We start from the raw sequence: 25517 nt of genomic DNA on the forward strand, positions 1-25517 counted from the left end.
TTGCACTGTGTGTGTGTGTGTTATTGTATTAGTACTTTTTGTGCACTGGCAGTGTGAGTGTTGTTGTTGTTGTATTTGTAGCCTACTATTTCTACACAGTGAGATTGTGTGTTGTCTTCTGGTAGGTAGGTAGGTTGGCTGTCTCTACTAATATATTGTTGACCTGCTTGACTCCGCAGCTTGACTCGCCACGGTCTTTGTGTCTGTGGTTCTTGGTGTCTGGCTGGCGCTATGGAGGCTGGCGCCCCATGGGTTATGGTGCGTTGATATAGGCCTAGATAGAGGGAGTCTCTCTCTCTCTCTCTCTCTCTCTCTCTCTCTCTCTCTCTCTCTCTCTCTCTCTCTCTCTCTCTCTCTCTCTCTCTCTCTCACTAACTCACTCACACTCTCTCTCTCTCACTCACTCAGTCAGTCTCTCTCTCTCTCTCACTCACTCACACTCACTCAGTCTCACTCACTCACTCAGTCTCACTCACTCACTCAGTCTCCCCATCTCTCTCACTCAATCACTCACTCAGTCTCTCTCTCTCTGTCTCTCTCTGTCTCTCTCTGTCTCTCGCTCTCTCACACTCTCTCACACTCACGCAGTGTCTCTCTCTCTCTCTGTCTCTCTCTCAATCAATCACTCACTCACTCAGTCTCTCTCTCTCTCTCACACTCACTCACTGAAACTCACTCACTCAGTCTCTCTCTCTCTCACTCACTCACTCACTCACTCACTCACTCACTCCACTCAGTCTCTGTCTCTCTGTCACTCACTCAGTCTCTCTCTCTCTCTCTCACTCACTCTCTCTCTCTGTGAGTGAGTGAGAGAGAGAGAGAGTGTGTGAGTGAGTGAGTGAGTGAGAGAGAGGGAGAGAGTGACTGAGAGAGAGACTGAGAGAGAGAGAGAGAGAGACTGAGTGAGTGAATGAGTGAGAGAGACAGCGAGCCACATGACTTTATGTGGCCCCCTTCCGCGGGCCACATTACTTTATTCTGAACGGAGACAAGTCTGCTCGCTGGGCCGTTCGCTCCCCACTTTGTCACGTGGAAGCCACTGCCTTTTATCCTGTTGCCTGGTGAGTGTAGTAGGAAGGAAAATACGCTACGTGACTCAAATGTACTACACTTTACATGGACATTTTGAGTCATGTAGCAGACGCTCTTATCCAGAGCCACTTATAGTTAAGTGAGTGCCTACATTTTCATACTGGCCCCCCGTGGGAAACGAACCCGCAACCCTGGCGTTGCAAGCGCAGTGCTCTACCAACTGAGCTACAGGGGACTATATATGTATGATGCGACCTGGACCAGAAATGACCCGTTGTTGTCTCTCTAAAGAGCAAATAACCATGGTGTGCAGTACCCAAATTTAACCACAAGATGGCAACCGTGCTCCACTGTAAAGTTTGGGCCTCTGCATGAGTCTCTCAGCAGCACTGCAACATGGGACTTTCAAAGTTGGCATGCAATGTTTCTTCTGGACTGCATTCAAGGCAACTAATGACACGCAACTAATAGTGTCAATTATTCATCTGAACACAATTCTTGTAACTATTCGGCCTATATTATCACTCGTTTCTTTTCCCCCTCCTTTGTAACACATTTTACTGTGCTACTATAGTCCAAAGGAAGTGGATGATGTCAGGCGGTTATATATATGGTTGTATATATACAGACACACACACACACTGAAGCTAGACTTCAGGCAACGAAAAGGTGCAATACGTAGCTTTTAGACGTGTTAGTGAACAACATACATGGTGGGTAATGTAGAGGTGCGTGTATACATGGAACAATTGTGCTTTTTTGATGGAAATATGGAGGTGGCTCTTAAAAGAGCCTTTGGGGGATTTTGGAGTTTTGGTCATCCTCATTTATGCGCGCTCTCCGCGAATACGGCGGGCCAGCTGGATGTCCTTGGGCATGATGGTCACCCGCTTGGCGTGGATGGCGCACAGGTTGGTGTCCTCGAACAGGCCGACCAGGTAAGCCTCGCTAGCCTCCTGCAGGGCCATCACGGCGGAGCTCTGGAATCGCAGGTCGGTCTTGAAGTCCTGGGCGATTTCTCGCACCAGGCGCTGGAAGGGCAGCTTGCGGATGAGCAGTTCAGTGGACTTCTGGTAACGACGGATCTCTCTCAGAGCCACGGTGCCGGGCCTGTAACGGTGAGGCTTCTTCACACCGCCGGTGGCCGGGGCACTCTTGCGAGCAGCCTTAGTGGCAAGCTGCTTCCTGGGGGCTTTGCCACCGGTGGATTTGCGAGCTGTTTGCTTGGTTCTGGCCATGGCGCTTCTCTGACAGTCGAGTATAGCCTCGAAATGCCTAAGTGAAGTTTATATAGCCGGCAGTGGGGCCTGCTGATTGGACACCATCTCCCCACAGCCCCGATTGGCCCGTCGCGCAGGCCTCCTCCGTTGGCCATTGGATGGGAGGCGCGGCCTCTCCAAAATTCAAACTCCTGTGCGTGCGCGCAATAGGACGCCGCCGGCCCTTAATGCGCAATAGGACGCCGCCGCCTTTACGCGCAATAGGACGCCGGCCCTTTACGCGCAATAGGACGCCGCCGGCTCTTTACGCGCACATAGGACGCCGCCGCCCTTTACGCGCAATAGGACGCCGCCGGCCCCTTTACGCGCAATAGACGCCGCCCTTTACGCGCATTAGGACGCCGCCGGCCCTTTACGCGCAATAGGACGCCGCCGGCCTTTACGCGCAATAGGACGCCGCGGCCCTTTACGCGCAATAGGACGCCGCGGGCCCTTTACGCGTAATAGACGCCGCCGGCCCTTTACGCGTAATAGGACGCCGCCGGCTCTTTACGCGCAATAGGACGCCGCCGGCCCTTTACGCGCAATAGGACGCCGCCGGCCCTTTACGCGCAATAGACGCCGCCGGCCCTTTATGCGCAATAGGACGCCGCGGCCCTTTACGCGCAATAGGACGCCGCCGGCCCTTTACGCGCAATAGGACGCCGCCGGCCCTTTACGCGCAATAGGACGCCGCCGCCCTTTACGCCGCAATAGGACGCCGCGGCCCTTTGCGCGCAATAATTGACGCCAAAGTCAAGAGTGACATCTTATAGGCACGTTGTAATCTAACGCTAGCCTGCTATGGCAAACGAGGCCTAGTAGGTGTTGTTGTTCATGCAAGGCCTCATGTGGGCACAGAATATCGAAATAGTTGTGCATACACCCACTCAATGTGTGGCAGTCATACAAAGGTACTTTGCGCTTTTGGAGAGCTAGGTGGTTGGCTCTTAAAAGAGCCTTTGGGGGTTGAGTAGTCAAGTTGAAGTCGCAGTAGCGAATTTACTTGGCTTTGACTGCCTTCTCGGTCTTCTTTGGGAGTAGCACTGCCTGGATGTTGGGCAGCACACCACCCTGAGCGATGGTCACACCACCGAGCAGTTTGTTCAGCTCCTCGTCGTTACGGACGGCCAGCTGCAGGTGACGGGGGATGATACGAGTCTTCTTGTTGTCACGGGCAGCGTTGCCGGCCAACTCCAGGATCTCAGCAGTCAGGTACTCGAGCACGGCGGCCAGGTAGACTGGTGCGCCAGCGCCACACGCTCGGCGAGTTGCCTTTTGCGCAGCAGCCTGTGCACACGGCCCACGGGGAACTGGAGCCCGGCACGGGATGAACGGGTCTTTGCCTTCGCCCTGGCCTTGCCTCCGGTTTTGCCTCTTCCGCTCATATTGGTAGCTTGAGAAAGTCACAGAAAGTCTGAATGAGCCGCTCGCCACTTCGAGAGCCGTACTTATACCTCGCCACAAGAGGCAACGATTGGCCACCGGGCCGGTGTGGCCTTATCCAATTGGAGCGAGGGACAGACAGACGGCAGAACAGCCTGAAGCAAAATTATGCACACACCTACAGCCAATAGGAGTACAGGTGTCCCTATATAAGGAACCCTGTTCCCTCAATCTGTCTCCCGAGATATTATCTTCAGCGACACTAGAGAGGGTCGGTAGGGCCGTAAGTCCTATGGGGCTCCGCTCCACTCATAGAACTGGAGTTACACTCCGGCAACTAATCGTTCTATATCGTGGAGCTCCGCCCCCATAGGGAGCCTCTGCTCCTAGTGGTTTAAGGCGGAGCGAAACGCTCCAAAATGTACTCCCCTGCCGAGCCTAACATTTCCCATTAAAAATGAAAAAGGTCAAGCCCAGCAATGGCTGCAACCAATTCCCGCAGTACTGCGACTAAAAAACCCATCAGGGCGTCACAATATACCGCGTCATCGGTTATAGACCCGCCCCATCTAGCTCAATGACAATGTCAATGGCTATTGGGCAGATCAATAGAATAGACGCCGTGCTAATCTGTACTAGCAGATAGCCATGCCTCAATATTCTATGATAACACTATTATCCACTAATGGAATGACATAAAATGTCACTCTACATTATGTGTCCAATAGCCCGCCTTACTCACTCAATGGAACCCAGAGATTAGTAGGCAGGGACAAAATATACCAGTCATACTAAACTGAACCTCAGATAGATGACCTCACATTCTGTCCACTCAATACATGTTTCTACATGCTGACACTGTCAGCCAGGAGACATGCCACAGAATATGCTCTTCATCCAAAGCGGACCTGATAGAGACCAGTCTATCATCCTGCTTCTCCCTCCTCTACCTCAAGATTCTCCTTCAGCTGTGCTGAGTGCAATCGAGATTGGAGTTAAAAAAGGCTTATCCTTGACATAAGTCTTCCTAACCAAAGCGGACCTGATTGGAACCTGTCCAAGGTCCTGCTTTGTCCTCTTTTTCTAGCTCAAGAACGCCTTTCAGCTCTGCTGAAATTTGATCGAACAAAAGAGTTAGAAAACATGTCCATAATATGTTACTTCTAATGAAAGCGGACTTATGAACGTGGTCACAATCCTGCTTTCCTTCTCTATTCTGCTCATGATCTCCCTTCAGCCACGCTGAGTACAGACCGAGCCAAAGAGTTAGAAGACATATCCAACAGATAGAAACGGATAAAAGGAGACGGTGTCGACCATGACGCTGCTCTACAAATATCCTCTACCTCTGTTCCTCTGAAGAGGGCGGTAGAAGCTGCCACTCCACGAGTGGAGTGTGCTCTAATACCCTGAGGCGGTTGTTGCCCCGCTGCCTCGTACGCCGTCTCAATGCCTTCACAAAGCCAATGAGACAAACGCTGTTTTGAAAGTGGTCTACCCAATGCAGCCGCACCGTGACACACAAACAGCTGAGGCGATGACCTAACGCCGCTGTGCGCCTAACGTAACACGCCAAAGCGCGTACTGGGCACAAACAATGAAGCTTTTCTCACTCCTCCCCCTGGGGAGGGGGATGAAAAGCCCACAATTCCACGATCTGTGATCTATATGCACTGTTAATAACCTTCGGCACAAAAGCCGGGTTAGGACGTAACACCACTCTGCTCAGATCGCCATTAATGGCAAGGCAGTCGGGTCTCGTCGACAGTGCACACAGATCGCTGACTCGTTTAGCAGTAGTCAAGGCGAGCAACAGCGCCGTCTTGATAGACAGCATCTTGAGGGGTATTTGATTCAATGGCTCGAACGGTGACTTACATAGCGCTTCGAGAACCAATGCCAAATCCCACTTGGGCAGCGTAGCTCTAGGCCTTGGCCTAAGCCGTTGCGTTCCCAATAGGAAACGCTTCACTAATGGGTGACTGAACACACTTTTCCCGTTAAACCCTTCAGACCGGCTGAAATTGCCACTGCAAACACTCGAATAGTGGAGGGCGATTTCTGCTTATCAAACATAGACTGTAGGAATGAGAGCACACTCTCTACCTGACAGCTCATGGGGTCCATATCCTGTGTATCGCACCATCGTGAGAAAACGTCCATCTGCTAGTATACACTCTAGAAGTGGAACCGGCTCTTGCGCCCTGTATCGTTCTGATCACTGCATCAGACAACCCACGGCGCTTTAACCTGACCCATTCAGGAGCCAAGCCTTCAGTGGTTGGCCGATTATGGGCCATTGCCCTGTCGAGCCTCCCGCCTGAATCAAGCGTCTCGTCGATGTGGAATTGACCAGGGTGGTGCAATCAACATCTGACTCATCTCTGCAAACCACGGAGCCCCGGGCGTCGGGCGCTATCAGTATCACTGACAGCTCCTCTGACCTCACTCTGGCTAACAGTGGGAGAATGCAAGACAGCGGAGGGAATGCATACAGTAGAACTCTCGGCCACGGGTAGTGCGCGAATGCGTCTCTTCCCAATGGCGGATCGTCCTGATTTCTCAGAGAGAACCATAGGGGACACTGCGCGTTCACACGTGACGCGAACAGGTCCACCTCGGCTCTCCCGAATTGTTCCCAAATCTGTAGAACAATGTCCGGGTGCAGACACCACTCGTCGTCTCGAGGACCCCCTCTTGACATGAGGTCTGCCCCTACGTTCAAGTAGCCCGGAATGTGCGCTGCTCTCAACGAGCGAAGGTGCTTGTGAGCCCACAGCCACAGCTTTCACTGCCGCCCGGTGAAGGGCAGGAGACCTGACCCCTCCCTGGCGGTTTATGTGAGCCACTGTGGATTCGGTTGTCTGACCAGACCAACACATCGCGACCCCGAAGGGTAGACGCGAAGTGGGTCAAGACCAGTCGCACCGCTTTCCAACTCTAGGAGGTTGATGTGACGACCTGATTGAGGCCATGCACCTCCTATCGCTTGAGACTGACATGTCCCCCATCCAGTCAGAGAGGCATCTGTAAACACTGGAATGTAGGATGACACCTTGCCCATCGGGACTCCGTGCGTGAGAACGCACGGGTTCCGCCAATAGCCCAGGTCTGATCTTAGCGAGAGAGGAACCACCACCAACCGATGACGTTGACGCACTGGGTCTAGTCTTAGTTGGGCGAACCACCGCTTGTGCTTTGCGCATATGCAGAAGCCCTAGCGGGACCACAGAGTGGGCTGCCGACATGAGACCCAAAAGTGACATGATCGATAGCGCCGTTACTGTGTGATTCGGACGACACTTCCTCAGGGCTAGTAACAATGCTGCCCTTCGAGGGTCCGAAATTCGTGCCCTCATCATTACAGTGTCTAGCTGTAGTCCCAGGTAGACAATCTGATGACTGGGCCAGGGTGCGCTCTTTTTCCAATTCACAGCAAACCCCAGACGCGTGAGATGAATCACTGTCTGTGTCATGTGTGTGAACGCCAGCTCTGCTGACGGGCGAGAATCAACAGGTCGTCTAGGTAGGCTAATAACCTTATCCCCTGACGACGCAGCGGTTCCAATGCCGTCTCCACACATTTGGAAAACGTTCGAGGTGCCAGGGCGTACCCCAAACGGCATCCTCGTGAACTCGTGACGCCACCCCTTGAAAGGCGAACCGCAGAAACTTTCTGTGGCGCGATTGTATCGGCACATGAAAGTACGCGTCCTTTAGGTCTATGCTTGTACAAAAATCTCCCTTCTGAACACATTCCAGTAGGCGTTTTGTCGTCAGCATTCGGAAGGGCCGTTTGGTTATGCTCTCGTTGAGAATGCGTAAATCCAAAATCGGCCTCACTCCCCCGCCTTTTTTGGGCACTAGGAAATAGGGCGAGTACAGCCCCTTGTTCCTTTGCTCTCGGGCACTACTGTGACCGCCTCCTTCGCCAAAAAGTTCCGTAATCTCTGACTTCAGAGCGGCCACTTTGTCTGGCGTTTTCATCACCGTCTCCACTACTCCCTGAACGGGGTGGGGTCCGATGGAATTGGAGGGCATAACCCTTCTCTAACGTCTGTTCTAGCCAGCGTGAGAGGGTACAGCTTCGACGCCACTGCCAGCAATGCTGAGAAAGCGGGCGCGCACGAAGCTGTGGTGCGTCTAGTAGGAAAGACCTGTATTCCTCTATGGCCTCACCGCCGCTATTCCCCAGCACTGGGTTGGTGGAATAGCCCAAGGCGGGCCCCCTTGAAAGGGAGAGGAAACATCAGCTCGTTCTGGGTGAATCGGGGCGTTGATACGTTGGTTACGACCGTAACTCCAGTAATCTTGCCCTCCGTGAACGCAGCACGGGTCTGAACTGCACTGTCTGAGGTACTGGCCTGAGACAGAGCGCTCTTCCCAGAAAGCGATTGCGTCATCATGTCATTGTCTGACTGAGACTGCCGCTTGGCATGAGACTTATCCTTTACAGAACTCAGCTGAATCTGAAAAGTGTGATCTCTGACTGACACCACACGGTGGTGCCACAATGCCTCTTTACTGGTCTTATGCGGCTGTTCAACGACACACTCAATGTGTGGTGAGCTGCGCTCAGAGCCATGGGCATTGATACGTTCAGAATATACCGGAGGCGTCCATACCTTGGCTACCTTAGTAGCCTGGTATTCCCGCTCTCCGTGAACGTCGCACGGGTCTGATCTGCACTGACTGAGGCATTAGCCTGCAGTAAGGCGTCACTCCCGGCCAGCGGCTGCGCCTTCATGTCACATTGGGACAGAGGCAACTGCCTACTATGTGAGACCTTTACTACAGAGCTCCTAGGAGTCTGTAGTAAGAGATCTTTACTAGGTGAGCTAAGGCTGCGCCTTGCTACCTTTACCCCTCCTCTCCTGAGCACGCTCAGCTACACACTCTAAGTGGGTTGGGCTGCGCTCAAGATGGTGAGGGAGAAACATAGAACGTGAAGTGTTCCGAACCTTATGGAATAAATGTCCTTCTTTGACAATGTCAATGAGAACAATCTCTTTATTCACACAATGTACAACACAGCCCTCCACGCCCTGAACAGTGGGGTGGGGGGAACAGTAGGCCCTTCTGCGAAACTCGCGGCCGTTCTCGTCCTCTCCCTCGCCTCGTCAGAGGTGCTTGCGCTTCTGGGGGGCCTTCTGGTGCTGCCAAGCTGGTCTCGTGACAACCTCTCTAGCTGGCGGGACCGTCGCTGCCACCATCGCTGCTGGAGGGGCCGAGCTCGCTCTCCTGCTGTCTGTGGTGTGCGTCTGTCGCCTGGCCCGACGCCTCACTGTAGCTCTGTTGGGGGCGTTGGAGATGGACGGTTTAGCTGGGGCTTTGCTGGACCTCATTGCCAGCGGCAAATGCTTGGCCAGGTGCCTCCTCTCCTCGTCCAGCCTGGCGATTCGTTCCGTCGCATCCTTCACTGCGAGGCCAAAAGGCCTCGCTGGAGACGGGGCGTTGAGTAGAGACGCTCTGTCGGTCTCTTTCATGGCCGTCACCGAAAGCCAGAGGTGTCGTTCTGTGACCACGGAGGTGGCCAGGGTCCTTCCCGCACATATGGCAACCGCCTGCGTCAGGTGTAGAATGGCTCCAGAGATTCTGGAGGCCTCCTCCACTTCCTCACTGGTCATTCTCCGACCTGCCCGTTGTGAGACGGGACAGGGAGGCCGCGAGGAGGGCGATATTGTTTGCCGCTGCTACGCTCTGGGCTCCCAGCGTAAAGGATTTCTCAGCCAACTGGGCTGTGAACCTATCTCTTTGTGCTGGCAGAGTGGCCTTCTTGGAGGCTGCCCAGGGACTCGACCCCGGCACTAGGAACGCCGCCATGGCGTCCTCGAGCCTGGGGATTCCCTTTAGCCGCCCACTCATAGCCGCTCACTCTGGTGAAGGGGATATACGCTCTGGCCGGCGAACGCGCCGCCAGAGGTGCCCCCACGAACCCTCGACATACTTGCCGAGAGAGGGCAAGGCTGGAGCCATTGGCTCAGCTGCCCTCCTCGGCTTGGGAGTAAGGGCCGCCCTCCATCAGGTCCACCTCCATAGGAAGGGGAACTGGGGGCAGCACAACTCGAGTCGTGTGGCAGCCTTCTCAATGAGCCCGGGAAAGTCCGAGCGCAGAGAGGCTACCGCGAAGGACAGGGCTTCTGACCTAGCAGAGCCCATGTCGTCATCGCACAAGGATCCTTCTAACCTCGCGCTTTCAGAATGAAAGGGGGTTTTGAAGGTAGGCGCCAGAGGTCTGGATTGTCCCACTGGGATATCCGCCTCGGCGCCTTCCTTGTCATCCTCCGACACCGCACTGTCCTCTGACGCTCTGAAGCAGAGAGGAGTGAGGACATTACATCATCCAGAGGGACGCCTCCATAAAGAACGCCCGACGCTGCTGCCTCTCCTTTATAGTAAGGAGGGCGCAGGAGGCGCAATTAGAGGGTTGTCGAGACCATCCTCGGCGGCTGCGGTCCCAAACACACGAAGCAGAGGTCGTGGGGTCCGAGGTAGCCATGGTGGAACACCGACACAGGGCCCTTAAAAGGGCCTTTGGGGGTGGGAAAATCCCAGGTGTGCTCATGGCGAAAGACGTGTGACGGCTGGCAGTCAACGGCGCAAATTCTTTCTAGAGTCTTCGTATGGCTTCTTCAGTTCTAGTCCAGTCGCTGAAGATAATGGGAGGCAGATTGATGGAACGGGGTTCCTTTTATAGGGACACCTGTACTCCTATTGGCTGTAGGTGTGTGCATAATTTTGCTTCAGGCTGTTCTGCCCTAGGGCAGAGGGTAAACCACTAGGAGCATAGCTCCCCTATGGGGCGGAGCTCCACGATATAGAAGTGCCAATATTGTATGGTACCTTTCTTAGCAAACCAATAATAAAGCTTCTTATAATGGGATAATTGTTATGATGTTGATCATTTGTATTGCCGCAGGATAGCCTCAGATGTGTCGTCACAGAACGGCCACAGAAAGAGGGCCCATCTCAACTGTTCATTTCAAAAGGGACAAATTGGAGGGGGGGTGCACTGATGCCATAAGGGCCCAAGAGCACAGACTGCCACTTTATCATTCAGTGCAGTTTCACATCTCAGATGTGACTAGCTTTCATAGGACAACTTATTGTTGCCATAATTGTCTCTTACCTGTACTTACTGGCTGCCGGCCCTCGGTGGAGTATATCGAGGAACAGAGGGTGCCTTTTTAGGATAAGGACTAACAAGGTTTTGACTAGGTGGGATACAGCTACGACCGGAAGTGACTTTTCCCTAGCAGGTTAGGCTAATTAGGCTAGAGTGCAGATACTTGACATGTACAGTACAACAACAAATCACAGAGGGCCTGTTACCACACCCTATAGGCTTGAACATCATAATATAACAATATATAATAATACTCATACATAATAATCGAACATCACCTTTGACTACAGTGACATTGGTAGTAAGTAGGCTACAGTATAATGGATAGCTACCCAACTGGGACAGAAAGTGGAAATGGAAGGGGGACACGCAGTGAGCAAAACTCCTAACGACATAAAAACACAGACACTTCAGTGGAACGCACAGGGCAAGACGGGAAGGAAGACGTGGAGAAGGACTATTGAAGAGGAGATGAAGAACACCGGAAGCATCGAGTGAAGAAATGGGCCCGGAACAGGGTTAGGCCGAGATGCACTGTTGACGCCCTATGCTTCATTTAGGACCTCAAAGAAATGAGTCAACTCCTATCGGGACTATATTCACCGCCACCTGCTGGACCAGAGGTCATGTGGCCAACACTCTGCTTGAGATCATTAAGAGCTAAAAGGAGTCCATCAACTACCTGGTCAGTCAAGTCATATAGGGGGGGATTTCATGGCCACCTGCTGGAGCAGAAGTCATGTTTGCCAACACTGGCCTTAAAATCATTAGGAGCTATAAGGAGTCCATCAACTAACTGGTCATTCAAGTCATATAAGGAGGGATCTTAGCACCACCTGCTGGATCAGAAGTACCCTTCACCGTAGGCACAAGAGAGCCATCATCTCTCAACCGGTGCAATTTCCATAAGTACGTGGTAATAAAACAAACAACGACAGCTCATCATATAGGCAGTGGTTTCAAAACTCTAAGCGCGTGTTCAAGTAGAGCACACCAAATCATACATGTACTTGTTCATCATACTGAATCAGTGTTTAATCTAGAAATACATGCCTCCGGCGTTGCAATACGTGTTCTTGTAAAGTCATTGCTTTCCCACAATGCAATGCTCACATCACTTTCCGTGTGATATTGTTGTTCATTTGTTCAAATGTATTTGACTATGACTTAATCCGACTGCTCTGAATTCATAATCACCTCACGGTTTGGTGTTAACCTACCGATTTTCAACTGCTTTGCCTACTGCAGATTAGGAACGCTGTCATGAAAATGTATGCTTGGGAAGTCTAAAATGAGGGTAACTCCCCTTAAGGTAAATGTCTGTGTTCTGAGTGGCAAAAAAATACTGATTTTTTAATAACATTTAGATATGTGCATATTGCCTGTACTTAGGCAAACACATTTAGAAGGGAAAGAAGTGGAACCAATGAATACTTTTCTTGCTCTTCAATCAAAACAAAAACCTTCACAAAGTGGTGCGTTTTGCCCTAAATGACCCCTGAGGATTAGTGTGTTCTCATTTGTCAGTAATTGACCCTGACATGCTCCCCTTTAAATGGTACTATTTACGTAAACGTATACTGTAATGTACTACTATTATGATGTCACTTCACGGTAAGTAGAGCGAAATGCTGATATTGACAAGGTCAGAGACGTAAGGTATGTCCCAAATGCATCCCCTATACCGTAAACGTGGATCCAAAAGGAAGTTGCTGGGGTCTATTGGATGAGGGGTGTACTCAACTGTGCCTATAGCGTGTCAAAAGTCCCCCAAACGGGAAATACCCCTTGGCAACTGGGCAGAGGCCCTGTCCATTTCAGCACCGCGGACCTCCCCTATTACCCGTGTCGTGAGTGGAGATGCAGCACAAGCGCTGTCCATACAACGGTGCTGAATACAGCAACGCATGCGCCCGATTCTGCCTTTGTACTTCCTGATGGTAGCAAATGTTTTGGTGGAGTTTGACTATTATAGATAAAAAAACAACGGATCGGCGCAATTTGCTAAACGCGCACCCCTTGGGGACCCCAGGACCGCGTTTGGGAAACGCTGGCCTAAAGAGCAAATAACCATGGTGTGCAGTACTCAAATTTAACCACAAGATGGCCTCCGTGCTCCACTGTAAAGTTTGGGCCTCTGCTTGAGTCTCTCAGCAGCACTGCAACATGGGACTTTCAAAGTAAGTTGGCATGCAATGTTTCTTATGGACTGCATTCAAGGCAACTAATGACACACAACTAATAGTGTCAATTATTCATCTGAACACAATTCTTGTAACTATTCGGCCTATATTATCACTGCTTTCTTTTCCCCCTCCTTTGTAAAGCATTTTACTGTGCTACTATAGTCCAAAGGAAGTGGATGATGCCAGACGGTTGTATATATGGTTGTATATATATATATACACACACACACACATTGAAGAATCCCAGCAGGTGCATGTGGGTCAGAAGGCTGATTGCGGCCTCTTTTATTTTCCATGTTGTATAGTTTCTCTCTCTCAGTCTCAGAGTCTCTCTCTCTCACTCACTCTGTCTCTCTCTGTCTCTCTCTGTCTGTCTCTCTCTCTCTCTCTCTCTCTCAGTCACTCACTCACTCTCTATCTCTCTTACGTGGAAGCAACTGCCTTAGCTGGTAGAGCACGGCGCTTGTAACGCCAAGGTAGTGGGTTCGATCCCCGGGACCACCCATACACAAAAATGTATGCACGCATGACTAAGTCGCTTTGGATAAAAGCGTCTGCTAAATGGCATATTATATTATTATTATATTTATCCTGTTGCCTCATGAGGGTAGTAGGAAGGAAAATACACTATGTGACTCAAATGTACTAAACTTTAAATGGACATTTTGAGTCATGTAGCAGACGCTCTTATCCAGAGCCACTTACAGTTAAGTGTGTGCCTACATTTTCATACTGGCCCCCCTTGGGAAACGAACCCGCAACCCTGGCGTTGCAAGCGCAGTGCTCTACCAACTGAGCTACAGGGGGACATATATGTATGATGCGACCTGGACCGGAAATGACCCGTTGGCAAAAAGGGCTACGTTCATATATATATATATAGGCCTACTCCTATTCTTCCTAGACGGGATTATTCACCCCCTTTTTATTCTTGCCATTATCGTTCTCATTCACATCATTAGTGTATAGTCCAATGATGGAGCGTCCATTCACTCCGTCCGTGTCCTACCGATTCAGGAAGTCGACTCAAAATGACTATCCGCTCAATAAACGACAAAAGGCATTTCTTTCCAATCAAACCCAACAGACTGCTTTTTTTATTTACACCCTTTGTCAAAGGTGCCATTTTACATTGCCTTCACCTGGAATGGAGGCCGACAAACATGGCTTACTATTCAGCGTGCAAAGACAACAAAAAAGGCGCTAAACCCCTACGCTGAAACGGGAGGGGGAAATGATACAATGTAGCCGCTCTCCGAGCGGCGCGCGCCGCCCGTTAAACATTGATACAATGTAACCGCGGTCCTACAATGTAACGCAGCCTACCTGCGCATTCATTCGCGTGGCGATGGAATTGCTCTTTTTACTGACAGAGTGGGTGGCTCTTAAAAGAGCCTTTGGGTTAGTAGAGCAGTCCAAATGCGCTGTTTACTTGGAGCTGGTGTACTTGGTTACGGCCTTGGTGCCCTCGGACACGGCGTGTTTGGCAAGTTCACCGGGAGTAGCAGGACGCACGGCGGTCTGGATCTCCCTGGAGGTGATGGTAGAACGCTTGTTGTAGTGGGCCAGGCGAGAGGACTCTCCGGCGATACGCTCAAGATGTCGTTCACGAACGAGTTCATGATTCCCATGGCCTTGGAGGAGATGCCGGTGTCGGGGGTGGACCTGCTTCAGGACCTTGTACACGTAGATGGCGTAACTCTCCTTCCTGGACTTTCTGCTTCTTGCCGCCCTTCCCTGCGGTCTTGGTGACGGCTTTCTTGGAGCCCTTCTTGGGCGCTGACTTTGCTGGTTCGGGCATGATGACGTCTCGTTGCTTCTCAGAAACGAATGAGGGCGTGAAGGGCGCTTACCCGTGTTATGAAGAGGAAGCTAAGCAAAGTCAGCGGCAGTGGACACTCCCCTGCTTGCTCGTAGGCGCCCCTGCTATTTGCCCAGTGGAGCTCTAGTGCTCAAAAGAGCCTTCCGCTCAGAGGCTAGCTTCCCGAACAAAGACAATTGAGGGCGCGCGCGGGTTCTATATCGTGGAGCTCCGCCCCATAGGGGAGCTATGCTCCTAGTGGTTTACCCTCTGCCCTAGGGCAGAACAGCCTGAAGCAAATTTATGCACACACCTACAGCCAATAGGAGTACAGGTGTCCCTATATAAGGAACCCCGTTCCATCAATCTGCCTCCCATTATCTTCAGCGACTGGACTAGAGTGAAGAAGCCTAGAAGACTCAAGAAGAATTTCGTCGCTGACTGCCAGCCGTCAACGTCTTCTAAATGAGCACGCCAAGTTATCCACCCCCAAAGGCCCTTTTCAGGGCCCTGTGCCGCTGTACCTCCATGGCAACTCCACGGACCCCCCACGACCTATGTTTCGTGTGTTTGGGACCGCTGCATGCCAAGGATGGTCTCGGCGACCCTCCCTAATTGCGCCTCCTGCGCTCTCCTTCCTATGAAGGAGAGAAAGCAGCGCTGGGCGTTTTCAAGGAGGATGTCCCTCTTGATGATGCAATGTCCGTGCTCGCCTCTGGCTCAGAGGCATCAGCGGGCAGTGCGGAATCAGAGGATGACGGGAGAGCGCCGAGCCGGATGTCCCAGTGGGGCAAGCCAGAGCTCTGGCGCCAGCCTTTAAGACCCCCCTTTCCATCGGGAAGCGTGAGGTCTGAAGGTTCCCTGTGCGAGGAAGACATGAGCTCTGTTAGGTCAGAGGCTCTGTCCTTCGCGGCTGCCTCTCTGCGTTCGGACTTTCCCCGAACTCATTGAGAAGGCGGCCACTCGACTGGAGATTGCGCTGCCCCCACCTCCCCCTCCGATGGAGGTGGATTTGATGGAGGGCGGCCCCTACTCCAAGCCGAGAAGGGCGGCTGAGCCAATGGCTCCAGCCTTGCCCTCTCTTGGCAAATATGTCGAGGGCTCGTGGGGGGCACCTCTGGCGGCGCGTTCGCCGGCCAGAGTGTACACCCCATTCACCAGAGTGGCTGGATATGAGTGGGCGGCTAGGGGAATCCCCAGGCTCGAGGGCGCCATGACGGCGTTCCTAGTGCCGGGTTCGAGTCCCTGGGCAGCCTCCAAGAAGGCCACCCTGCCAGCACAGAAGGACAGGTTCACAGCCCAGTTGGCTGAGAAATCCTTCACGCTGGGAGCCCAGAGCGTTGCGGCGGCGAACAACATCGCCCTCCTCGCGGCCTCCCTGTCCCGTCTCACAACGGGCAGGTCTGAGATGACCAGCGAGGAAGTGGAGGAGGCCTCCAGGATTTCCGGAGCCATCCTCCACCTGACGCAAGCGGTCGCTATATGTGCGGGCAGGACCATGGCCACCTCGGTGGTCACGGAGCGGCACCTCTGGCTGTCGATGACGGCTATGAAGGAGACCGACAGAGCATCCTTGCTCAACGCCCCCGTCTCCAGCGAAGGCCTATTTGGCCTCGCTGTGAAGGACGCCACAGAGCGCATCGCCAAGCTGGACGAGGAGAGGAGGCACCTGGCGAAGCATTTGCCGCTGGCAATGAAGGCCAGCAGAGCCCCAGCCAACCCGTCCACCTCTAACGCCCCCAGTAAATCCGCTGGGAGGCGAAGGGCCAGGCGACAGGCGCACACCCCAGGCGGCAGGAGAGCGGGCTCGGCCCCTCCAGCAGCGACGGTGACGGCGTCGGTTCCGCCCGGCGAGAGAGGTCGTCCAGAAGCCAGCCTGGCAGCACCAGAAGGTCTCCCAAAAGAGGCGGCATCTCTGACGAGGCGAGGGGGAGAGAGCAGAGGACGGCCCGGCGCGTGACGCAGAGGGGCCTACTGTTCCCCCCACCCCACTGTTCAGGGCGTGGAGGGCATTGTGTGTAATTATGTGAATAAAGAGCGGAGTCTCACTGACATTGTCAAAGAAAGACACGTATTCCATAAGGTACAGAACACTTCACGTTCTATGGCACCCCCTCACCATCCTGAGTGTAGCTCAACCCACCCAGAGTGCGTTGCTGAGCGCGCTCAGGAGAGGAAAAGGGAAGAGGGAGCAAGGCGCAGCCTTAGCTCACCTAATAAAGATCTCTTACTACAGACTCCTAGGAGCTCTGTAGTAAAGGTCTCTCATAGCAGGCAGCTGTCTCTGTCCCAATGTGACATGAAGGCGCAGCCGCTTAGCCGGGAAGAACGCCTTGCTGCAGGCTAATGCCTCAGCCGGCGCAGTTCAGACCCGTGCGACGTTCACGGAGAGCGGGAATACCAGAGTTACAAGTGTAATCAAGGTATGGACGCCTCCGGTCTATCATGAACGTAGCAATACCCAGGGCTCTGAGCGCAGCCCACCACTCACTGAGTGTGTTGTTGAGCAGCCGCATGAGACCAGTAAAGAGGTGTTATGGCACCACCGTGTGGTACCAGTCAGAGATTACACCTTTCAGACTCAGATGAGTACTGTAATGGATGGGTCTCATGGCAAGCGGCAGTCTCAGTCAGACAATGACGTGATGACGCAATCGCTATCCGGGGAGAGCGCGCCGTCTCAGGTTAATGCCTCAGACAGCGCAGTTCAGAACCGTGCTGCGTTCACGGAGGGCCGGATTACTGGAGTTACGGGCGTAACTAACGTATCAAGGCCTCCGATTCACGAACCAGCTGATGTTTCCTCTCCCTTTCGAGGGGGCCCCCTGGGCTATTCCACCAACTCAGTGCTGGGGAATAGCGGCGGCAAGGGCCATAGAGGAATACAGGTCCTTCCTACTGGACGTAAAAGAGCTTCGTGCACGTCCGCTTTCTCTGCATTGCTGGCAGTGGCAACGAAGCTGTACCCTCTCACGCTGGCTAGAACAGACGTTAGAGAAGGGTTATGCCCTCCAATTCCATCGGACCCCACCCCCGTTTCGGGGAGTGGTGGAACGGTGATGAAAACGCCGGACAAAGTAGCCGCTCTGATATCAGAGATCACGGAACTTTTGGCGAAGGAGGCGGTCACAGTAGTTCCCCGAGAGCAAAGGAACAAAGGGCTCTATTCGCCTATTTCCTAGTGCCCAAAAAGACGGGGGAGTGAGGCCGATTTTGGATTTACGCATTCTCAACGAGAGCATAACCAAACGGCCCTTCCGAATGCTGACGACAAAACGTCTACTGGAATGTGTCCAGAAGGGAGACTTTTGTACAAGCATAGACCTAAAGGACGCGTACTTTCATGTGCCGATTCAATTTCGCCACAGAAAGTTTCTGCGGTTCGCCTTTCAAGGGTGGCGTACGAGTTCACGAGGATGCCGTTTGGGTACGCCCTGGCACCTCGAACGTTTTCCAAATGTGTGGAGGCGGCATTGGAACCGCTGCGTCGTCAAGGGATAAGGATATTAGCCTACCCTAGACGACCTGCTGGTTCTCGCCCCGTCAGCAGAGCTGGCGTTCACGCACACGACACAGACAGTGATTCATCTCACGCGTCTGGGGTTCGCTGTGAATTGGAAAAGAGCGCACCCTGGCCCAGTCATCAGATTGTCTACCTGGGACTACAGCTAGACACTGTAATGATGAGGGCGCGAATTTCCGACCCTCGAAGGGCAGCATTGGTACTAGCCCTGAGGAAGTGTCGTCCGAATCACACAGTAACGGCGCCTATCGATCATGTCACTTTTGGGTCTCATGTCGGCAGCCCACTCTGTGGTACCGCTGGGGCTTCTGCACATGCGCAGAACACAGCGGTGGTTCGCCTAACTAAGACTAGACCCAGTGCGTCAACGTCATCGGTTGGTGGTGGTTCCTCTCTCGCTAAGAGCAGACCTGGACTATTGGAGGAACCCGTGCGTTCTCACGCACGGAGTCCCGATGGGCAAGGTGTCATCCTACATTCCAGTGTATACAGATGCCTGTCTAACTGGATGGGGAGGGACATGTCAGTCTCAAGCGATAGGTGGTGCATGGCCTCAATCAGGTCGGCACATAAACCTCTTGGAGTTGGAAACGGTTCGACTGGTTTTGAACCACTTCGCGTCTACCCTTCGGGGTCGCGATGTGTTGGTTTGGTCAGACAACCGGACCACAGTAGCTCACATAAATCGCCAGGGAGGGGTCAGGTCTCCTGCCCTCCACAGGGCGGCAGAGGAATTGTGGCTGTGGGCTCACAAGCACCTTCGCTCGTTGAGAGCAGCGCACATTCCGGGCTACTTGAACGTAGGGGCAGATCTCATGTCAAGAGGGGGTCCTCGAGACGACGAGTGGTGTCTGCACCCAGACATTGTTCTCCAAATTTGGAAACAATTCGGGAGAGCCGAGGTGGATCTGTTCGCGTCACGTGTGAACGCGCAGTGTCCCCTATGGTTCTCCCTGAGACAACAGGACGAGCCGCCATTGGGAAGAGACGCGTTCGCGCACTGCCCGTGGGCCGAAAGTTCTCCTGTATGCATTCCCTCCGCTGTCTTGCATTCTCCCACTGCTAGCCAGGGTGAGATCAGAGGAGCTAACAGTGATACTGATAGCGCCCGATCGCCCGGGGGCTCCGTGGTTTGCAGAGATGAGTCAGATGTTGATTGTGCCACCTTGGACAATTCCACATCGACGAGACGCGTTGAGCCAGGCGGGAGGCGCGATAGGGCAGTGGCCCATAATCGGCCAACCACTGAAGGCTTGGTTCCTGAACGGGACAGGTTGAGGCGCCGTGGGTTATCTGATGCAGTGATCAGAACCATACAGAGCGCTAGGGCCAGTTCCACTTCCAGGATGTACACAAGCAGATGGAATGTTTTCTCACAGTGGTGTAACACACAGGACGTAGACCCCATGAGCTGTCAGGTAGAGAGTGTGCTCTCATTCCTGCAGTTTATGTTTGATAAGCAGAAATCGCCCGCCACCATTCGAGTGTTTGCAGCGGCAATTTCAGCTGGTCATGAAGGGTTTAACGGGAAAAACCTGTTCAGTCACCCATTAGTGAAACGTTTCTTATTGGGAACGCGACGGCTTAGGCCAATGCCTAGAGCTACGCTGCCCCGATGGGATTTGGCTTTGGTTCTCGAAGCGCTATGTAAGTCGCCGTTCGAGCCATTGAATCAAATACCCCTCAAAATGCTGTCTATCAAGACGGCGCTGTTGCTTCGCCTTGACTACCGCTTAAGCGAGTCAGTGATTTGAGTGCACTGTCGACGAGACCCGACTGCCTTGCCATTAATGGCGATTTGAGCAGAGCGGTGTTACGTCCTAACCCGGCATTTGTGCCGAAGGTTGTTAACAGTGCATATAGATCACAGACCGTGGAATTGTGGGCTTTTATCCCCCTCCTCATGGGGAGAGGAGTGAGAAAAAGCTTCATTGTCTGTGCCCAGTACGCGCTTTGGCGTGTTACGTTGAGCGCACAGCAGCGATTAGGTCATCGCCTCAGCTGTTTGTGTGTCACGGTGCGGCTGCATTGGGTAGACCACTTTCTAAACAGCGTTTGTCTCATTGGCTTTGTGAAGGCATTGAGACGGCGTACGAGGCGGCGGGGCAACAACCGCCTCAGGGTATTAAAGCGCATTCCACTCGTGGAGTAGCAGCTTCTACTGCCCTCTTCAGAGGTACAGAGGTAGTGGATATTTGTAGAGCGGCGTCTTGGTCGTCACCGTCTCCTTTTATTCGCTTCTATCTGTTGGATATGTCTTCTAACTCTTTGGCTCGATCTGTACTCAGCGTGGCTGAGGGGAGATCTTGAGAAAGTAACAGAGAAAGAAAGCAGGATTGTGACCATGTTCATAAATCCGCTTGTATTAGAAGGAACATATTAGGGCACGTTTTTTCCAACTCTTTAGCTCGGTCGGCATTCAGCAGAGCTGAAAGGCGATTTTGAGCTAGAAAGGAGAGGACAGAGCAGGACCTGGGACAGGTTCCAATCAGGTCCGCCTTGGTTAGGAAAGCGTGTTATGTCAGGAATAGGCTTTTCAACTTTCAAGCTCGATTGCACTCAGCATAGCTGAAGGAGAATCTTGAGCTAGAGGAAAGAGAAGCAGGACGATAGACAGGTCTCTATCAGGTCCGCTTTGGATGAAAGGCTATCTGTGGCATGTCTCTTGACTCAGGGTCAGTACATAGAGACATGTATTGAACTGACAGAATGTGAGGTCATCTATCTGATTCAGATAGTATGACCTTTATATTTTGTTCCTGCCTACTAATCTATGGATTCATAGAGTGAGTAAGGCGGTCTGTTGGACACTTAATGTAGAATGACTGATGTCATTCCATTAGTGGACGATAGTGTTATCACAGAATATTGAGGCACGGCTATCTGTTGGTACAGATTAGCACGGCGTCTATTCTGATGATCTGCCCACTAGCCATTGGCATTGCCATTTGAGCTAGATGGGGCGGGTCTATAACCAATGACGCGGTATATTGTGACTCCCAAGGGGTTTTTAGTCACAGTACGGCGGGAATTGGTTGCAGCCATTGCTGGGCTTGACATTTTTCATTTTTTAATGGGAAGTGTTAGGCTCGGCAGGGAGTACATTTTGGAGCGTTTCGCTCCGCCTTAAACCACTAGGAGCATAGCTCCCCTATGGGGCGGAGCTCCACGATATAGAACGACTAGTTACCGGAGTGTAACTCCAGTTCTATGAGTGGAGCGGAGCCCCATAGGACTTAAGGCCCTACCGATCCTCTCTAGTCTCGCTGAAGATAATATCTCGGGAGGCAGATTGATGGAACGGGGTTCCTTATATAGGGACACCTGTACTCCTATTGGCTGTAGGTGTGTGCATAAATTTGCTTCAGGCTGTTCTGCCCTAGGGCAGAGGGTAAACCACTAGGAGCATAGCTCCCCTATGGGGCTCCGCTCCACTCATAGAACTGGAGTTACACTCCGGTAACTAGTCGTCCTCACCCCCTCCCTCCTCTCTATAGCCTATGCTCTGTGACCGATGGGGGATTGTGTGTTTCAAAAGGGGGCCTTTGATAGTTGTCCAAATGGCACGATTGTTGTGCCAAATAATGCTGGTGATAGAATTGCCCACTTTGGCACCGTCAGACATAGGGCTCGCATTTTGGACTGTGTGTTTGTGTGTGTGTGTGTGTGTGTGTGTGTGTGTGTGTGTGTGTGTGTGTGTGTGTGTGTGTGTGCGCGCGCTGTCCACCTCTTTTCGAGCAACGTCTAACGACTAGTGGTGGCTTTATGTTGTCCAAATGCCACTATTTATCACTCCCTCCAGGAAATACACGACGCCGCTGTTCTGGTTACTGATGGATTTATTCTTCTACTAAATTCTCCACATTCATCAATCCACCGTCGAACTGTTTAAATACATTTCAACACATGCACAAAACACAAGTTGGCGTTCACGTTACAGAAACCTTGCACGTAAATATGCGCGACAAATAATTAACATAATGAACATACCTCGCTGGCTGCACACAACTGAGAGGGAAATGGGTCCACTTAGAAACAAGAATACTTGTAAATAAACACGTCGTTAATTTAACTTATCTTTGAGTACTACATTTAATGTAATGAGTACTAAACTTTACCGCCGCTACTTTACAGCGATGTCTGGAACTTGTCACCACTAAAAGCGTCCCAACACAACATAGAATGTACAGATAGTTCCTATCACATAAATACAAGCCAAATCAATATTCAAAATACAAGTTGTACAAATAATAATGATATTATGTAAAACCTATTAATAATGACATGAATAACATTTATGGCAGTTAAACTCTTGCTTGACACAAAATAACGTCACTACACTTTGCCACTGTCAGATATAGGCCTCCCTCTGTGCGCTAAAACTGGAAGGGACATTAGAATCCTCTAATTAATACTCCCTGTCCACTCGAAGTGGCTCATACTTTCCTACTAAATAGCATACTGAAAAAATAAACACTATATGGAATGGGCCCTTTTGAAGCGGATGTGGGTGGCTCTTAAAAGAGCCTTTGGGTTCGAGTCGGGGTGTTGAGGTTCCGAAGAGAGTGCGTTTAACCGCCGAAACCGTACAGGGTGCGTCCCTGACGTTTCAGAGCATAAACCACGTCCATGGCGGTAACGGTCTTCCTCTTGGCGTGCTCGGTGTAGGTGACTGCGTCACGGATCACGTTCTCCAGGAACACCTTCAGGACACCGCGGGTCTCCTCGTAGATCAGACCGGAAATACGCTTCACGCCGCCGCGGCGAGCCAGACGGCGGATAGCGGGTTTGGTGATTCCCTGGATGTTATCGCGGAGAACTTTGCGGTGACGCTTGGCGCCTCCTTTTCCGAGTCCCTTGCCGCCTTTGCCTCTTCCAGACATGGTGTGTTCGCTAGTTGAGTTCAAGTGAATGAATGACTTCAGCCGCGGTGCGCTATTATCTGCGTTTGGCCGACCTGATTGAGGCCAGCGGCACAGAAAGCGCGCCTCTGTTATATGTTCGGAGGCGTTACAAAGGGGAGGGCGCTCGTTCTAGGGGACTAGGGAGGAGCGATTTCAAAGATGACGTGAAAGCAACTAACGTGCGCGGGAAACATACTCAAATACTGATATAGGCCATGTGGAACACAAGGCCAAACTGTGACAACTGGGAGATCAGCTAGTACACTGTGTCCCTGTCCTCATATTGTTGTTGTTGTTGTTGTTGTGGTTGTTGTTGTTGTTGTTGTTGTTGTTGTTGCACCTGATTCTTCTCATTGAGGACTTGGTAATTAGGTGACCGGTTGTTCAATCAGCTGTGGCTGTCCAGGGCTCCAAGAAAAATGGGTCTTGTTGGGGGTAGGCTACTCTACCGCTGGAGTTGGGAAACACTGAACTAGTAGGATGACTCTGTTTAGCTATGGAAGGACGTGTTGTATTGACTGTCATTAATAAACATCACTCTGCTTCTTTCTTCCCTAGACACCACTCGGCCTGACAGTAAGGGGGCCAAGAGGACCTGGGGTGCGGATGGGAGGGGTGGTGATCCCTCTGCAAGCTGGAGCATTTAGAAAATAGTTGTCATCATCCTTATGCCTAATGTGTGTTGCAGCCAAACAGCACACACTGTTTGTGTGACTCCCTGACATTACGCAATGATGTAAGCACATTTGGGAATGTCTTCTATTTTGTTGCATAATGACGACCCTATGCATAAACTGTGAGGCCGAGAGTGGCGTACCTTTACCCCCCCCACATACAAACACACACACACACACACACACACACAATGAAGGGATTGATTTCCTACGCATACAGAGGTGATAGTGATGTGCCAATATTGTATGGTACCTTTCTTAGCAAACCAATAATAAAGCTTCTTATAATGGGATAATTGTTATGATGTTGATCATTTGTATTGCCGCAGGATAGCCTCAGATGTGTCGTCAAAGAACGGCCACAGAAAGAGGGCCCATCTCAACTGTTCATTTCAAAAGGGACAAATTGGAGGGGGGGGTGCACTGATGCCATAAGGGCCCAAGAGCACAGACTGCCACTTTATCATTCAGTGCAGTTTCACATCTCAGATGTGACTAGCTTTCATAGGACAACTTATTGTTGCCATAATTGTCTCTTACCTGTACTTACTGGCTGCCGGCCCTCGGTGGAGTATATCGAGGAACAGAGGGTGCCTTTTAGGATAAGGACTAACAAGGTTTTGACTAGGTGGGATACAGCTACGACCGGAAGTGACTTTTCCCTAGCAGGTTAGGCTAATTAGGCTAGAGTGCAGATACTTGACGTGTACAGTACAACAACAAATCACAGAGGGCCTGTTACCACACCCTATAGGCTTCAACATAATAATATAACAATATATAATAATACTCATACATAATAATCGAACATCACCTTTGACTACAGTGACATTGGTAGTAAGTAGGCTACAGTATAATGGATAGCTACCCAACTGGGACAGAAAGTGGAAATGGAAGGGGGACACGCAGTGAGTAAAACTCCTAACGACATAAAAACACAGACACTTCAGTGGAACGCACAGGGCAAGACGGGAAGGAAGACGTGGAGAAGGACTATTGAAGAGGAGATGAAGAACACCGGAAGCATCGAGTGAAGAAATGGGCCCGGAACAGGGTTAGGCCGAGATGCACTGTTGACGCCCTATGCTTCATTTAGGACCTCAAAGAAATGAGTCAACTCCTATCGGGACTATATTCACTGCCACCTGCTGGACCAGAGGTCATGTGGCCAACACTCTGCTTGAGATCATTAAGAGCTAAAAGGAGTCCATCAACTACCTGGTCAGTCAAGTCATATAGGGGGGGATTTCATGGCCACCTGCTGGAGCAGAAGTCATGTTTGCCAACACTGGCCTTAAAATCATTAGGAGCTATAAGGAGTCCATCAACTAACTGGTCATTCAAGTCATATAAGGAGGGATCTTAGCACCACCTGCTGGATCAGAAGTACCCTTCACCGTAGGCACAAGAGAGCCATCATCTCTCAACCGGTGCAATTTCCATAAGTACGTGGTAATAAAACAAACAACGACAGCTCATCATATAGGCAGTGGTTTCAAAACTCTAAGCGCGTGTTCAAGTAGAGCACACCAAATCATACATGTACTTGTTCATCATACTGAATCAGTGTTTAATCTAGAAATACATGCCTCGCTTTTGCAATACGTGTTCTTGTAAAGTCATTGC

At 51.6% G+C, this 25517-nt stretch overlaps 3 protein-coding genes across 3 annotated transcripts; all 3 read right to left on the reverse strand.

Annotated features, from left to right (window-relative positions):
- Positions 1 to 3212: 3212 nt before the first annotated feature.
- Positions 3213 to 3755, reverse strand: LOC121560652 (histone H2A). The gene is given in 2 exon segments (XM_041873576.2): positions 3213 to 3553; positions 3556 to 3755. Coding segments are annotated over 2 exon segments (384 nt in total). The 5' UTR covers positions 3680 to 3755; the 3' UTR covers positions 3213 to 3293.
- Positions 3756 to 14366: 10611 nt separating this feature from the next.
- Positions 14367 to 14805, reverse strand: LOC121560695 (histone H2B). The gene is given in 4 exon segments (XM_041873611.2): positions 14367 to 14587; positions 14590 to 14647; positions 14649 to 14703; positions 14705 to 14805. Coding segments are annotated over 4 exon segments (369 nt in total). The 5' UTR covers positions 14791 to 14805; the 3' UTR covers positions 14367 to 14417.
- Positions 14806 to 22587: 7782 nt separating this feature from the next.
- LOC121560696 (histone H4) lies at positions 22588 to 23232 on the reverse strand. Its single transcript, XM_041873612.2, has one exon. The coding sequence runs from the start codon at positions 23194 to 23196 to the stop codon at positions 22885 to 22887; it is 312 nt and encodes a 103-aa protein (XP_041729546.1). The 5' UTR covers positions 23197 to 23232; the 3' UTR covers positions 22588 to 22884.
- Positions 23233 to 25517: the final 2285 nt, after the last annotated feature.

Source organism: Coregonus clupeaformis, unplaced genomic scaffold (assembly GCF_020615455.1).
Source record: "Coregonus clupeaformis isolate EN_2021a unplaced genomic scaffold, ASM2061545v1 scaf0588, whole genome shotgun sequence".
NCBI classification, from domain to species: domain Eukaryota; kingdom Metazoa; phylum Chordata; class Actinopteri; order Salmoniformes; family Salmonidae; genus Coregonus; species Coregonus clupeaformis.

Excerpts from the sequence above, each read along its gene's own strand:
- LOC121560696 (XM_041873612.2), bottom strand. The coding sequence starts at position 23,196 with ATGTCTGGAAGAGGCAAAGGCGGCAAGGGACTCGGAAAAGGAGGCGCC.